Consider the following 11712-nt stretch of genomic DNA (forward strand, 5'->3'; position numbering starts at 1 on the left):
AATCTCTGTAGTTGACTTTATATTGGAACAATTAAAAAAAACAAGAATTAGTACACGCCAGTGCTAAAAAGTCATCGGGATCTCTTTGTTTTTTTTTTTTCCAGTTTGTGTCATAGTTGGTAAGATAAAAACTTACTTTACAGTCAATTTTATTACCTGGAGCTTAAATGAATAAAAATAAAAATCAGCCTTTAGGTGGCAGAAGCCTGAAACCAACCACTGAACACAAATCCAAATAAACTTTTTCAAAAGGCTAATTTTATTCAAATATGCCTAGAAAACATGTAGTGGATCCATTTCAAAGTAACAAATTACATAAATATAAAATAAATATTAAATTAAAAAACTGGACAGAACTGCATTAAGAGGTGATGTAAACAAACACATGAAAGACACAAACAGCAAAACAGAATGTGTGATTCTTTGCCCTGAGAGGAACAACAACTCCGGGATCCTTCGCCTCGTGGATCACAGAAACAGAAAGATCCAGACGCTCCGGCATCCAGAGATGGAAGAAGCTTTTCAGTCATTCAGTGAGTACAGGCGCACGGTTGCACTGATTTATAAACTATACGTGCGCTCAGCACTTTTCCTTGATTTATAAAAAAAGGTTTCATAAAGTACAAATATTCCTTTAAGTCCTCTGTGATCCTTTGCCACATAAATACAAAAATCCCTTTAGGGAGGTCCCCCCCCCCCCCCTTCTCCTGCTTTAGTCCTTGTCAGCCGTGAGTGAAATGGTGTGGTGCTTCAGTGCACTTTGGTTTGGAGGAATGCTTTAGATCACACGGCAAACACGCTGAGGGAGCTGCTCTCGTCTTTCAGGCCTAAGATGCTGTATGCGATCCTCTTCATGTGACCGGGCAGCCGCACGCCGATGTTCCTGATGTCCCTGCAGGAAAATGACGCAAAAAAAAAAAAAACATGTTGGATTCAAAATCACTTCTCAGATTATTTGGGTTTTTGTAAGAAATAGTTGTGCGAAAAAATATGTAAAAACTTTTTCACAAACATTAAAAATCCAAACCAAATTGTGACTTAAGGGGTTTTAAATTCGATTTTAAAGCAGGAACAGGAAGGAAGGATGTGGACTGGGCGGTGCCATGACTTTCCCCCGCATTCATGGACTGGACAGCACATGCTCCAGCCAACAACTCAAACCTTTCCCTGTGCGATGGGAAAACGCCAGCTGTTCTAGGGCGGAGCTGCACCTGTGTGCCATGCGTGCACTTACTCGTGCCTCAGAGCGAGCACCTGCTCCATGGTGGTTATCCCGGCGCGGGCGAAGCTTTCCTTGTACTGACTCATCTTGATGGATTCCAGCCACTCGGTTACGGACCTGAACATGGTGCCGTCACCGCCGCTGGTGCTGGGTAGGCGGATCGAGACGCTGAGGGGGAAACGTTTCACATCACTCAGAGCTTTTTAAAGACTTTGAAAAAACTCCAGCTGCTCTAAAGAATGTTTGATTTTGTGCATTTTAGGAAAGCTCAACAGGTTTTTAATGCGACTTTCGTGCAAATTCTGTATACAATGTTCCAAGAGCGGAGAATATCGCTTCTGCCGTTTGCAGAGGAAGAGTTTGGCTTAAAGCCAACAGTTAGTCATCCTGTCCTTACAAACAACAAAACAAACCAGATAATACTTAATAGGTGGGACGGGTACAATCTAATCCCAGGATAAACAGCTTAGATAGTTTTTTCTTTTCATGTTCTTTCATGAGTTGGAATGGATTCACTGAACAAACCCTAGACTTTAATGAGTAATCATTTCGTTACCGTGGGTCAAAGTCTGCTATGGTTTTCAGGGACTCTGGGCTTCGGAGAAGTTTGTCCAAAATGTTGACGATGTCTGCGAAGCGCGGTCGGATGGCGCGGTCCTGCTGCCAGCACTGCAGCATGAGCTGGTAGATGGCGGACGGACAGTCCATGGGGGCGGGAAGCCGGAACGCCTCGTTGATTGCCTTCATGACCTGAACAGACGCGCAGGCCGGTCACATTCAAGTAGATTACAGTCAAAGGGGAAGCTTCATATCAGCTGCAAGGCCCTTTCCCCCCATCACCCCCCTCCCTTTACGCAGGCCGAAACAGTCCGTCATCATGACCGCAAGACTCCTGACAGATGATATACCTCGTGGTTGCTCATGTCCCAGTAGGGCCGTTCCCCAAATGCCATGACTTCCCACATGACGATGCCGAAGCTCCACACGTCGCTTGCTGAAGTGAACTTCCTGTACGCGATGGCCTCTGGGGCGGTCCAGCGGATCGGAATCTTACCCCCCTAAGGCAAACAAACCCCCACAAATCATAATTAGTAAGCCAGACGAGGGGGAAATACAAAGCAGTGAAGGATTAGCTCTTGAAAGCGGGATTCAAGAAAAACGAGAACACTTCTCTGCTTCTTGAGAGGAAGCAGCCGGGCTTGAACGCTGGACTCACTCTGGTCGTGTAGGTGCCCTCGGCGTCGTCCTCCAGAACACGCGACAGGCCAAAGTCGGACACTTTGCACTCCAAGTTGCTGTTGACCAGAACGTTTCTGGCGGCCAGGTCTCGGTGGACGTAGCTCATGTCCGACAGATACTTCATGCCAGCAGCTATCCCTCGCAGCATCCCCAACAGCTGGTATGGAGACATCTCGCCATCGTGGTCCTTAAACAGAGAACAGATGCTCAGCTCATGTATTCCTTTAGGGTTTAAGAACTAGGGGTTTTAGCAGTGTATACAACTGAAGGATCCTTATCAACACCCCTTTTCCTTTCTCTTTCCTTTTTTTTAAAGTAAATTTTATAATGATCATGTATGTTTTTAATCTTCTAACTGTTACGTATTGTGATTTTAATGCATTTTCCTGTTTCGTGAAGCACTTTGAGTCACTTTCTGTACGAGTTGTGCTATACAAATAAACTTGCCTGTGAAAAACTAGCTTTAGGCGGTGATCTAAAGACATGAATTACGGTTGAAGTCAAACCTACCTTAAGGTACGTATCCAGAGCTCCGTTCTCCATGTATTCTGTCACTATCATGGCGTGCTTGACTAAAAAAATAAAATAAAAAATACTGTTGTTGAAATAAAAGCAGAGAAAAAAGTCATACGTCTGAACTGCTACTCCACCTCTAAGTGTTGGCTCACATTTGGTGACGACTCCCTCCAGGTGGATGATGTTTGGGTGTGAGAACTGCCCCATGATGCTGGCCTCGCTCAGGAAGTCCTGCCTCTGCTTCTCAGAGTAGCCCGGCTTCAGGGTCTTGATGGCGACTGTCACTTCCCCTTTGCCCTGAGTCTTCATCACGCCTCGAAACACTTCCCCAAACTCTCCTGGAGATGAAGAATCAACATGTCAGGACATTCAAGAGACTCTGAACTCACGGCGCGTCGCTGGGCAACCCTCTTACCCACGCCGATGACTTTGTGCTTGGCGATGGCGTTTGGGTCGATCTCTGTAACAAACTTTTGGATGGCGATGTTGGGGTCTTCGTAGGTATGCGGGTCGACGTAAGCCTGCAGAGGCTTCAGTTGGTCTGTCGGGAACAAGAGTCGTCATGGTTACGGTCAAAATGAAAATGAGGTCAGAAGTGCCGCATGCTGGTATGCTAACCCGTGGAGAAGTAAGGATCCTCGGCTCCTCGTCTGCCACGAGAGCTCAGTCTCCTGAGAGGACAACAAAAGCAGAACTGCAGGTCAGCCTCCACTGAAAAGACTGTTTTTAAATAAGCGACACCGGCTATTACTCCTAAACTCTCTGTGCGCTTCCATCAGTCAGACGCCCCATAAGTTTACAGACGTGTTCTCTGTGTTTATTTGAACAACAGGAGCATTGACTGTGGACGTGAAGTGAGCCGTTACCAACCTCCTTCGCAGCACCACGAACGCCAACACTGCCAGCAGGATCACCGCCACACCAACCACAGCCCCCAAAACCGCCGTGGAGCTGTTCTGGATCTGAGGCTCAGCTGTGACGATCATGAACATACGCAGAATAAACAGATTAGTCACCTAAAAACGTACTTTATTCAGAGAAATGTTTAAGGAAAGTCTTGCAGCTAACCCAGAGGTGACGTGTGAAACTCGTGCTCCGTGCTGAAGCTCCCTGGAGTGCCTTCAGGACTCAGCGCCTGCACCTTAAAGATGTAGGTGGTGTCGGGGGTCAGGTCGGTGATCTGAACAAAGCTCTTGTCCAGGATTCGTACTGTGTAGGTGGTCACATCGCGTTCCCCTTCAGCTTCCTGCAAGGAGCGGGATTAGATGGGATTTAATGGTTTGTTTTGACAAACCAGAATTGAAGCGTTTCCTTGTCTTGCAGAGAAAAGCGGGGAAGAAAAACCCTAAAGTCTTACTTTTCGGCGGTACATGAGCTCGTAGCGGTGACTGATGTGGGCTGGAGGTCTGCGGGACAGACTCCAGGACAGAGACAGGCTGGTGGGACCACTCTTCTCCAGATGGATCGACGTCACTTTGGGGGGGTCTGTGGTGAGAAAGCAAATAGTCGTTAGAGAGTAATCATAGTGCTTGAAGAGGACATTGGAGAAAAAAAAAAGCCTTTAGGGAATCCACCACCCCCCACCCACCCCTCTGCAGGAAGTCTGTCGTTTATACCGACCTGCGACTCAATGATGGATGCAGCTCAACACATTGTGATCTTCTTACACCAGTCTGGTTTAAAAAGATCCCAAAATACACACCTGAAATGATGAACCTAAACCTAACTAACCTAACCAAACATCAGCTGAAGCTGCAGCATTCAAAACAAAATGAGGAGACGGCCACTAAAAGCTTAAAGTCCCACTTTGATCCATTTTAACAAGGGTTCGCAGTGGTTTTTTAAATTTTGATTTTACCATTTATAGCCAAAGTTTTCTAGGTTATAGTTTCTGTAGAGCGGCACGAGTTCATTCAGATTTGGCGATTGAGTTTGATGGGACTGCTGGCGAAGGGACACCCCGCCCCCCTTCCCCTCCCAGTTACAGAGAGCTCCTTGTTTATTTTCTCTCCTGCTAGCTTACAGCCCTTCACACCCCCAAGCTAACATCAGCGGTGCAACATTAGCATGTGACCTGCCCAGTGCCTATATGAAAAAAAGAATGTGTTAAAAACACCAAAAGCACCATTTTTATTGGAGTGGGTCTTTCAAAACAGAGAGGATCTCACCTGTGTAGTCCAGAGCAGCGGTGACGGTGGCAGAAGCTCTTTCGGGGTCAAACTGGGAGACTCCGCTGTGAGCCTCCACAGTGAAGGTGTAGTTGAGGTGGGAATCCAGGTCACTGATGATGATGTTGGTCTCCCGGAGCTCTGCGGGGTCCGTTTCAAAGCGAATCCTCTCGCCGCAGGTGGAGCATGCCGTCCCGTCACAGATGCTGCACGCCACGCTGTAGGTCAGGTCGGGGCGGTGGCCGGTCACCAGCGGGGGACTCCAGGACAGCAGCAGGCGTCCCTCCCCAGACAGGGTGGTGGCAGTGAGGTCGCGAGGAGCACTGGGCGGAGCTTTGAGAGGAAGTGATTGACAGGCGGAAGTTAGAATACTTTAAATGCCTTCAGTGGGCCGAGAGCTGGAGGAGGGGTTGCAGGTTTACCGGAGCAGGGGGACGTTGGGGGGTCTGAAGGCGAGCGGAAGAACCCGTCCTCACACTGACACTCGGTGGCACCGGCTGAGGACGGCTTTGTGTTTCGAGGACAAACTTGACACGACGCAAGAGAGACAGAGGACTTGAAGTAACCTGGTTTGCATTCTGAAGAAGAAGAAAAAAAAAAAAAGAGGGCGTGTTCATTTCAACATTTTAACTATCAGAAAGACAAACACAGGAAGCACTGGCTGATCAAAAGGCAAACAATGAGGCCGTCTTTGCGGGTCCAGCCCCTTCCAACCCGCAGGAAGCATTTGTTGTTAGTAACCTATAATCACAGAGTCTTTGTATCCAGAAGAATGAGGAGGGGTTTCCCTGACGATATGCCTTCACTCGCCTCTCCTGCCTGCAGGCCTGATCTAAGGTCAACACTGCCGGTGTCAACCGGATGGCAGGAGGGCTGGAAATCCATCAGGTGATCTGATCTGTGAACTCTCGGCTCATGTTCTTCTATACTGAATATCTTTTTTTTTGTTTTTGCGCCAAAGGAAATGGTATCTCTGGCAGAAATGTGAGCTTCGGGTGCAGAGATAAACAGCCTTCCAGGCCACGAGAGGTGACTGAACATGCAGACGGGACAGAAACCAGAACGCTGGAGCTGCAGTTTAGCCTAAAGCCGGCGTATCCTCCCGCTCTTCCTTCCTTTTGTTGACACCACGCACAGACCAAAGCACGCTAGGCTGACAGGGATCGGATGAGGACAAGCCTGCTGTTTTTGTATGGGACGCATCGTTTCTGATTGGAGCCTCAGCCCAGTTTAAAAGCACTGAGTGAAAGATTCCAGGTCTGCTTTCATTCAGCCCACTCCTGGGGAGGAGCCTTTCAGCCCCCCCCCCCCCCCCCCCCCCCCTCCATCCTGGGGGTGACTTCAACAGGCTTTGCCACTAAAGCTAAGGAAGACCTTTGCACCCCGACTGCTGCAGCTTTGGATTGGAATAAACAGGCTGGATTTGATGAATGCAGAAAGGAGTGGAGCCGAAGGTCCGGGGCACCAACAGGAGAGTCTCTGGGGAGTCACTCTAGAGGCGGGGGGGGGGCATTTGTTTGGAATAAGAAAAGAGCCCATTTCATCTTGAGCTGCAACAGCAGGACCTTCAGCAAAGAAAACTGGGTTCTATTCACCCATTGTCTCTGCGAGCAGACACTGCGCCGCCGTACAGCGGTTGCAAACATTTTGCCTCTTCCGTGATAAACTGACAGATAGGCTAAGTTGTTTCAGCATCTGTGCAGCAAACTGAAAGTCTGACTTTCCTCTGTTTTTTTTTTTAAAGCGGCTCCTCCTTTTGTTCCAGTCTTCCATGGCAAATGTGAAAAGGTGTGGGGTCCTCCGCACCGCTGCATCTCATGACTGAACCCGTTTTCTGCTCTTTGTGCCGGCTCATTGTGCTAATGAGTGGGAGCGTGGATTAGGGCGCTCGGCGCGTTTGTTAACAACCGGATGAAAGAGCAAAAGAGGAGCGAGTGAGGCATGTCATTGGCTAACAGCTGTCCTGTTGCTCCACTAATCCTCTCCACTAAATTACACTCCAGACCTAACCAAGCAGCCGGGAACTAACCTCCCTCGTCAACCAACTGGCGACTTGCAACCTGCTTATTTGTGTCCGTCAGCATTCCTCCTCCTCCTCTTCCTCATCTCTGCTGCCTGAACAGATGGGGCTCCACAGTGCATTCTCCCCTTTTTCTAAACTTTGAGGCTGTTGAAAATTTAAGTTTAAAAAAAAAAGTTTGTAAAGAATTTCAAGCATTTTAATAATCAGGTTCGTCTTCCTGACTGCTCAGCTCTCGTTGACTCATGATCTGCTCCCAACAGCATTTTCCTGCCCCGCTTTCAATTTATGACTCAAGAGCAACTTTTGATATACATCACTCGACAGGATTGTGTGGGAGTAAAAGTTTCCTTATCAACCAAAAGTCTCCTAATCAGGTCTTATTTTTGGTCCGAGCACAGCCTCAATGGCCTGGAATGTGTGTCAGCTCAACCAGAACCACCACACATCCACTCAGGAATGATGGACTGTCCTGAGAAACACAAAGACTTTCCACTAAAAATACCAATTCAAGTCGTTTTTTTTAGCAGTCAATTATCCCGTTTTCTGATGGTGGGACACTTATGGGAACAGACGGAGGAATTTCTCTCCGAGTCAAGGTGACACGTATCACCGGGAGTCATAAACCGCACCCTGACTCAGGCCGACATAGCACAGGCGTGTCAACGCCGTCCCTGTAATATGCGGTTACTGGTAACCGTGGCAACCTCCCCACAACAGATTCTTGCGAGGAGAAGACGCAGCGGCTCAGGTCGCACCCCCCCGCCCCCCTGCTCTTGAGTCAATCAGTGCTGTAGGTAGCTGACGCCAGGATGAAAGAATTCCTCTCAGAAATCCCCGCAGCGCACTCGGCCCTTCCTCCCTTCTTCCTCCTCAATCTTTGCCCTCTCCTCCCACGCTTCCTCCTGCCGGCTCAGTGCGCCACACCCCAGCATGCCAAAGGACACACCAGGCTCCACACGGAGGGAGGCAGAGGGGAGCGCGTACAGTAAAAATGCCACAGCTGCGTCCGTCTCTGCGCTCTTCCTGCATTCTTCTCCATCATTTGTGGAAACCGTTGCCGTGTTCTCACATTCCAGGTTAATTTACTTTATGAAGAAAGCTAGACGCCTTCTTGTACAAAAAAAGGATTTTGAAATTGGCTTTGGTCCGCTTGTTTTCAGCCGGAGCCGCGGGGAACAAGGCCATTCCAGAGTTTAGGGGATTTTTCGGTGAAGAAAAGAACAAATCTGAGAGAGGCCCGGCTTCTTTACACCTGACGGTATCCTTTTCAGCCGCCACACCACGTTCAGACTTGTACAATAAGAGCAACTTTTAAAATGTCAAGGGAGAGAAGGAATGACGAGCCAAAGGGGAGAATCCTGAGGAGCCGTCCTGAAGATGGCAGTTGGGTTTCCTCATATAATGAAGAAACGTCTGCCACCGCACTTCCTGCTGTGCCAGACCTACAGCGATTTCTAAACCAGCCACACAGGAACTCAACCTTCAGACGGCGAGTTTTCAAAGCAACACAAACACTCGGGTGCGTGGCACATTTTTGGCAGCGCTCACCTTGGCACGAGTCCGCTGTGGTTTCATAACCTGGGAGACATTGGCACTGCCCCACTGGAACCACCCAATCCCCCTCAGCGCTGCAGTAGATGCGTGGGGTGGCTTGACCGATGGCGTTCTCCACACAAACGCCTTCCACTTCCCTCAGAGAGTCCGCCACCGTCTCCGGGAAGACCGCCAGGCTCTGCACGGTGGACGGGCAGGTCTTGTAGTAGACGCGGGCCGACAGCAGCGCCACGCAGGCACCCATGTCCTGAAAGGCCAGGTAGAAGCCTTTCTTGGACAGCGAGCCCACGGTCTTTGTCTCGGTGTTGACCTTCAGGACGTTCCCCTGGGTGATCTCATCAGGCGCGATGGTGGCCACTTTCCTGAACTGGCCCTTGCGGAAGTTGGTGCCGACGTCGGCGTCAGCTTCGGCGAGGAAGAGGTTGAAGGTTTCCTTGCAGGCGACCGAGCTGCTGCCAAAGGTGTTGCAGTCCCGCACCACAAACTGCAGCTCCACCGAGACGCGGCTGGCCCCGGAGCGCCGCTGGATGAAGGTGGTGCGCAACCAGTTATCCTGGTCACTAGAGTCTACGTTACAGACGCTGTAGGTGTATAAGGGGGAGCCATTCACCACCGTCTGCACAATCTCCCACTGGAAACAAACACATTCACTGAGTTAGATCCACAGAGGAACAAACTCTTGAGGCTTTCCTAACGTTTCCTCACATCTTTTATGATCTTAAAGTCCACAAACGCACTGAAGCCTTTTTCCACAAGTCAAAGACTACTGGTCCGGACATGTGCCGCACTTCCATCGTGTGTGGTTTTCCACTAAAGTGCGTGCATGTGTGAGGCAGACAATCTGCAGCTAACATTGTAAAAAAAAAAAAAAAAACAGCTTATACCATCCAGCCCAGCTTTATAAGTACAGAGCTGCTGGAGGTAGGGCAACAAAATTGGCAGCAATTAGGGGTTTCTTTACAAGGGGGAAATGATGACGAGTAAAAAAAAGATTAAAGGACTTTATTGTGGATTTAATTTTAACAGCTCATATGTTAGCTGGGTCAGCGAGGCAACAAAAAAAAAGGAAATAAGTAGCTGGAGCTGAGGCTAAGCTGTACAAACTTTGAGGCGCTGGAAACTATCAGCCGTTGTCTGCTCTAGATTTATTCAAGTGTCGCTTTGAAGGAGAAGAATAAAGGCAAAATGTTAAGACAAAAGGAAATCCTCTCTGATACGATAAGCCTCAAACATCCTCAAAAGTTAAAACAAGAAACAGCCAACACTCCACAACTTGGCCGTACCCTGCTGCTTAATTTAGACGGAAGCCGCTGAACTATAGATAGGAATGGTTTTTCTTCATCTGAGCTTTTATTTATCCTCTCTTTCCATTGTGCTCACTAGTAGTGTCAATTGTGGATTTGAAAAAGGAATCTCAGAGAAGGTGGGGGAAGGAGAGAAGGAAAAAAAAAAAGGAAGATCTTCCCTAAATTGATGTGGTTTACCCGCAAAGAAAGAGCGACCAACTGTGAGCGTGTAAAAATGCACTTGAGGACTTTAAATTTAAACGCAGACTGAGCCGTGACATTTTAACGGCGTTCACCAGCTCCTTATGAGAGGGTACGGCCCCAACGCAAGGCCCAGAGGAACCCTGCCAAACCTCATGGAGCTGCCACTCATTCCAATCGCTCGCCGGAAGCCGGGCCTGTTATTGTCACCAAGCAGGTTTGGAAAGTGCAGCTCATCTCCTGGAAGTCAGAGTTCAGAGCGGGACAGTTGGAGGGGTATAAATACTCACCCCGTTCTCATATGGAAGGGTCAACCATCCCAGCTCGGATCCTAAAGATCTCATGTCCAACAAGACTTCTGGGGAAGCAAAGAGAAAAAACATGTCAGACTAAAAAGTGAAACAGACCAGTGGAGCATGGGTTTGTCCTCCTACAGAGCTGATGTGAGCAGACACATCTTTGTTTCTGTGGGGTGAACTCTCCTCCCTGCCTTGATCTGTGGGGGCAGCAGCTTTTATGGGGAGCACATGCCAGGCTTTGACATTCTAATCCAGCATGTCGGCCTGATTCCGCATTTCTTTCAGCGTGTCCCGCAGGTCCATCCCGTCTGAGAAAGGCGTGGGCACTTAAAACGCCATGACGAGAGACGACCATGAATTTGCAGACCATGATGATGTGAACAATAAAGTGTGAAGCCATCGGCCAGGTGTCGGGGTGGCGAGTCCCCCAATTAAGTAAGACATGCGCAATTAATTAGAGCCAAAAATGTCCCCTTTTTAAATTAAAAAGTTTTCTCCAGATAAAAAGTAGATTTAAACAATTCAGAAAGGGAAAGTAATTTTTTTTTAAATCTAATTCTAAATATTATAGAGTCAAAAGTAAAAAAAAAAAACATAATAGAACCACATTTTAACATTCCAGCATCGAGAGAGAGAGAATAGAACCGGTTAAACTCATTTTAACAATAATCTAAAGTATTCAAAATCACTGTGCAGCTTACCTTCTTTGGACTGACGGCTCAAAAATACTCCGTTAACGACTAAAAAAGCGAAGAGGTTGAATCCGCGCAGCGCCATAGTTGATAGAAACTTCGCTCGGCCGTGTATCCCTGCGCAGCTCCCGGCCGCCTGTCGCTGTAGCTCTGCGCCGGATCACTGCGCAGCAGCCCATTCAGAAACAGGTGGCGTCATCGCTCCGCCCCCTCCTGCTCTGGAATGTGGAAGTGCTCCGAATATGCTGCTCGGGGCGGGGCGACCTCGCACCCACCTGTTTACATAAGCAGGAAGTGCGCTTTAGGGACGTTTATTGAATCCATTTTTCTCGTTTATGATTGTTTTTGTATGCATAGATTTAGGAGTGAGTTCTAAATAATAAAAGCTTCGCAAAAATGTTCCAAATTTTCTGCTTAGCTAGGTAATGAATTAGACTTTAAATCGAAAATATATCAGAAAACCTGCTGTGACTTTTGCTCAAATTTTCATTTTTTGTTCTATAAGTTTTAAT

General features: G+C 48.2%; 1 protein-coding gene across 3 annotated transcripts; it reads right to left on the reverse strand.

Moving 5' to 3' along the window:
- Nucleotides 1-238: 238 nt before the first annotated feature.
- On the reverse strand, nt 239-11484 carry epha2a (eph receptor A2 a). Of its 3 annotated transcripts, none has more exons than XM_023954842.2 (17): nt 11210-11484; nt 10500-10567; nt 8717-9353; nt 5568-5723; nt 5146-5478; nt 4335-4462; nt 4046-4223; nt 3848-3950; nt 3596-3648; nt 3393-3518; nt 3130-3315; nt 2972-3033; nt 2439-2648; nt 2131-2280; nt 1779-1972; nt 1235-1390; nt 239-892 (listed from the first exon to the last, which is right to left on the reverse strand). In XM_023954842.2, exons 1-17 carry the CDS (start codon nt 11283-11285, stop codon nt 784-786), a joined length of 2925 nt encoding a protein of 974 aa, XP_023810610.1. In that variant the 5' UTR covers nt 11286-11484; the 3' UTR covers nt 239-783. The 3 variants fall into 3 exon arrangements, with proteins under 3 accessions (XP_023810610.1, XP_023810609.1, XP_023810608.1); XM_023954841.2 differs by having other exon boundaries at nt 3112-3315; nt 11210-11483; XM_023954840.2 differs by having other exon boundaries at nt 2972-3315; nt 11210-11483.
- Nucleotides 11485-11712: the final 228 nt, after the last annotated feature.

The sequence above is a fragment of the Oryzias latipes genome, chromosome 5, assembly GCF_053564925.1.
Source record: "Oryzias latipes strain Hd-rR chromosome 5, Olatipes_Hd-rR_3.1".
NCBI lineage: Eukaryota > Metazoa > Chordata > Actinopteri > Beloniformes > Adrianichthyidae > Oryzias > Oryzias latipes.

Coding starts and splice junctions, on each gene's coding strand:
- epha2a (XM_023954840.2), bottom strand. CDS start 11,285: ATGGCGCTGCGCGGATTCAACCTCTTCGCTTTTTTAGTCGTTAACGGA. Junction 3,316..3,392: donor GCACAAAGTCATCGGCGTGG/GTAAGAGGGTTG, acceptor CTTCATCTCCAG/GAGAGTTTGGGGAAGTGTTT. Junction 2,649..2,971: donor CTCTGGATACGTACCTTAAG/GTAGGTTTGACT, acceptor TCTCTGTTTAAG/GACCACGATGGCGAGATGTC.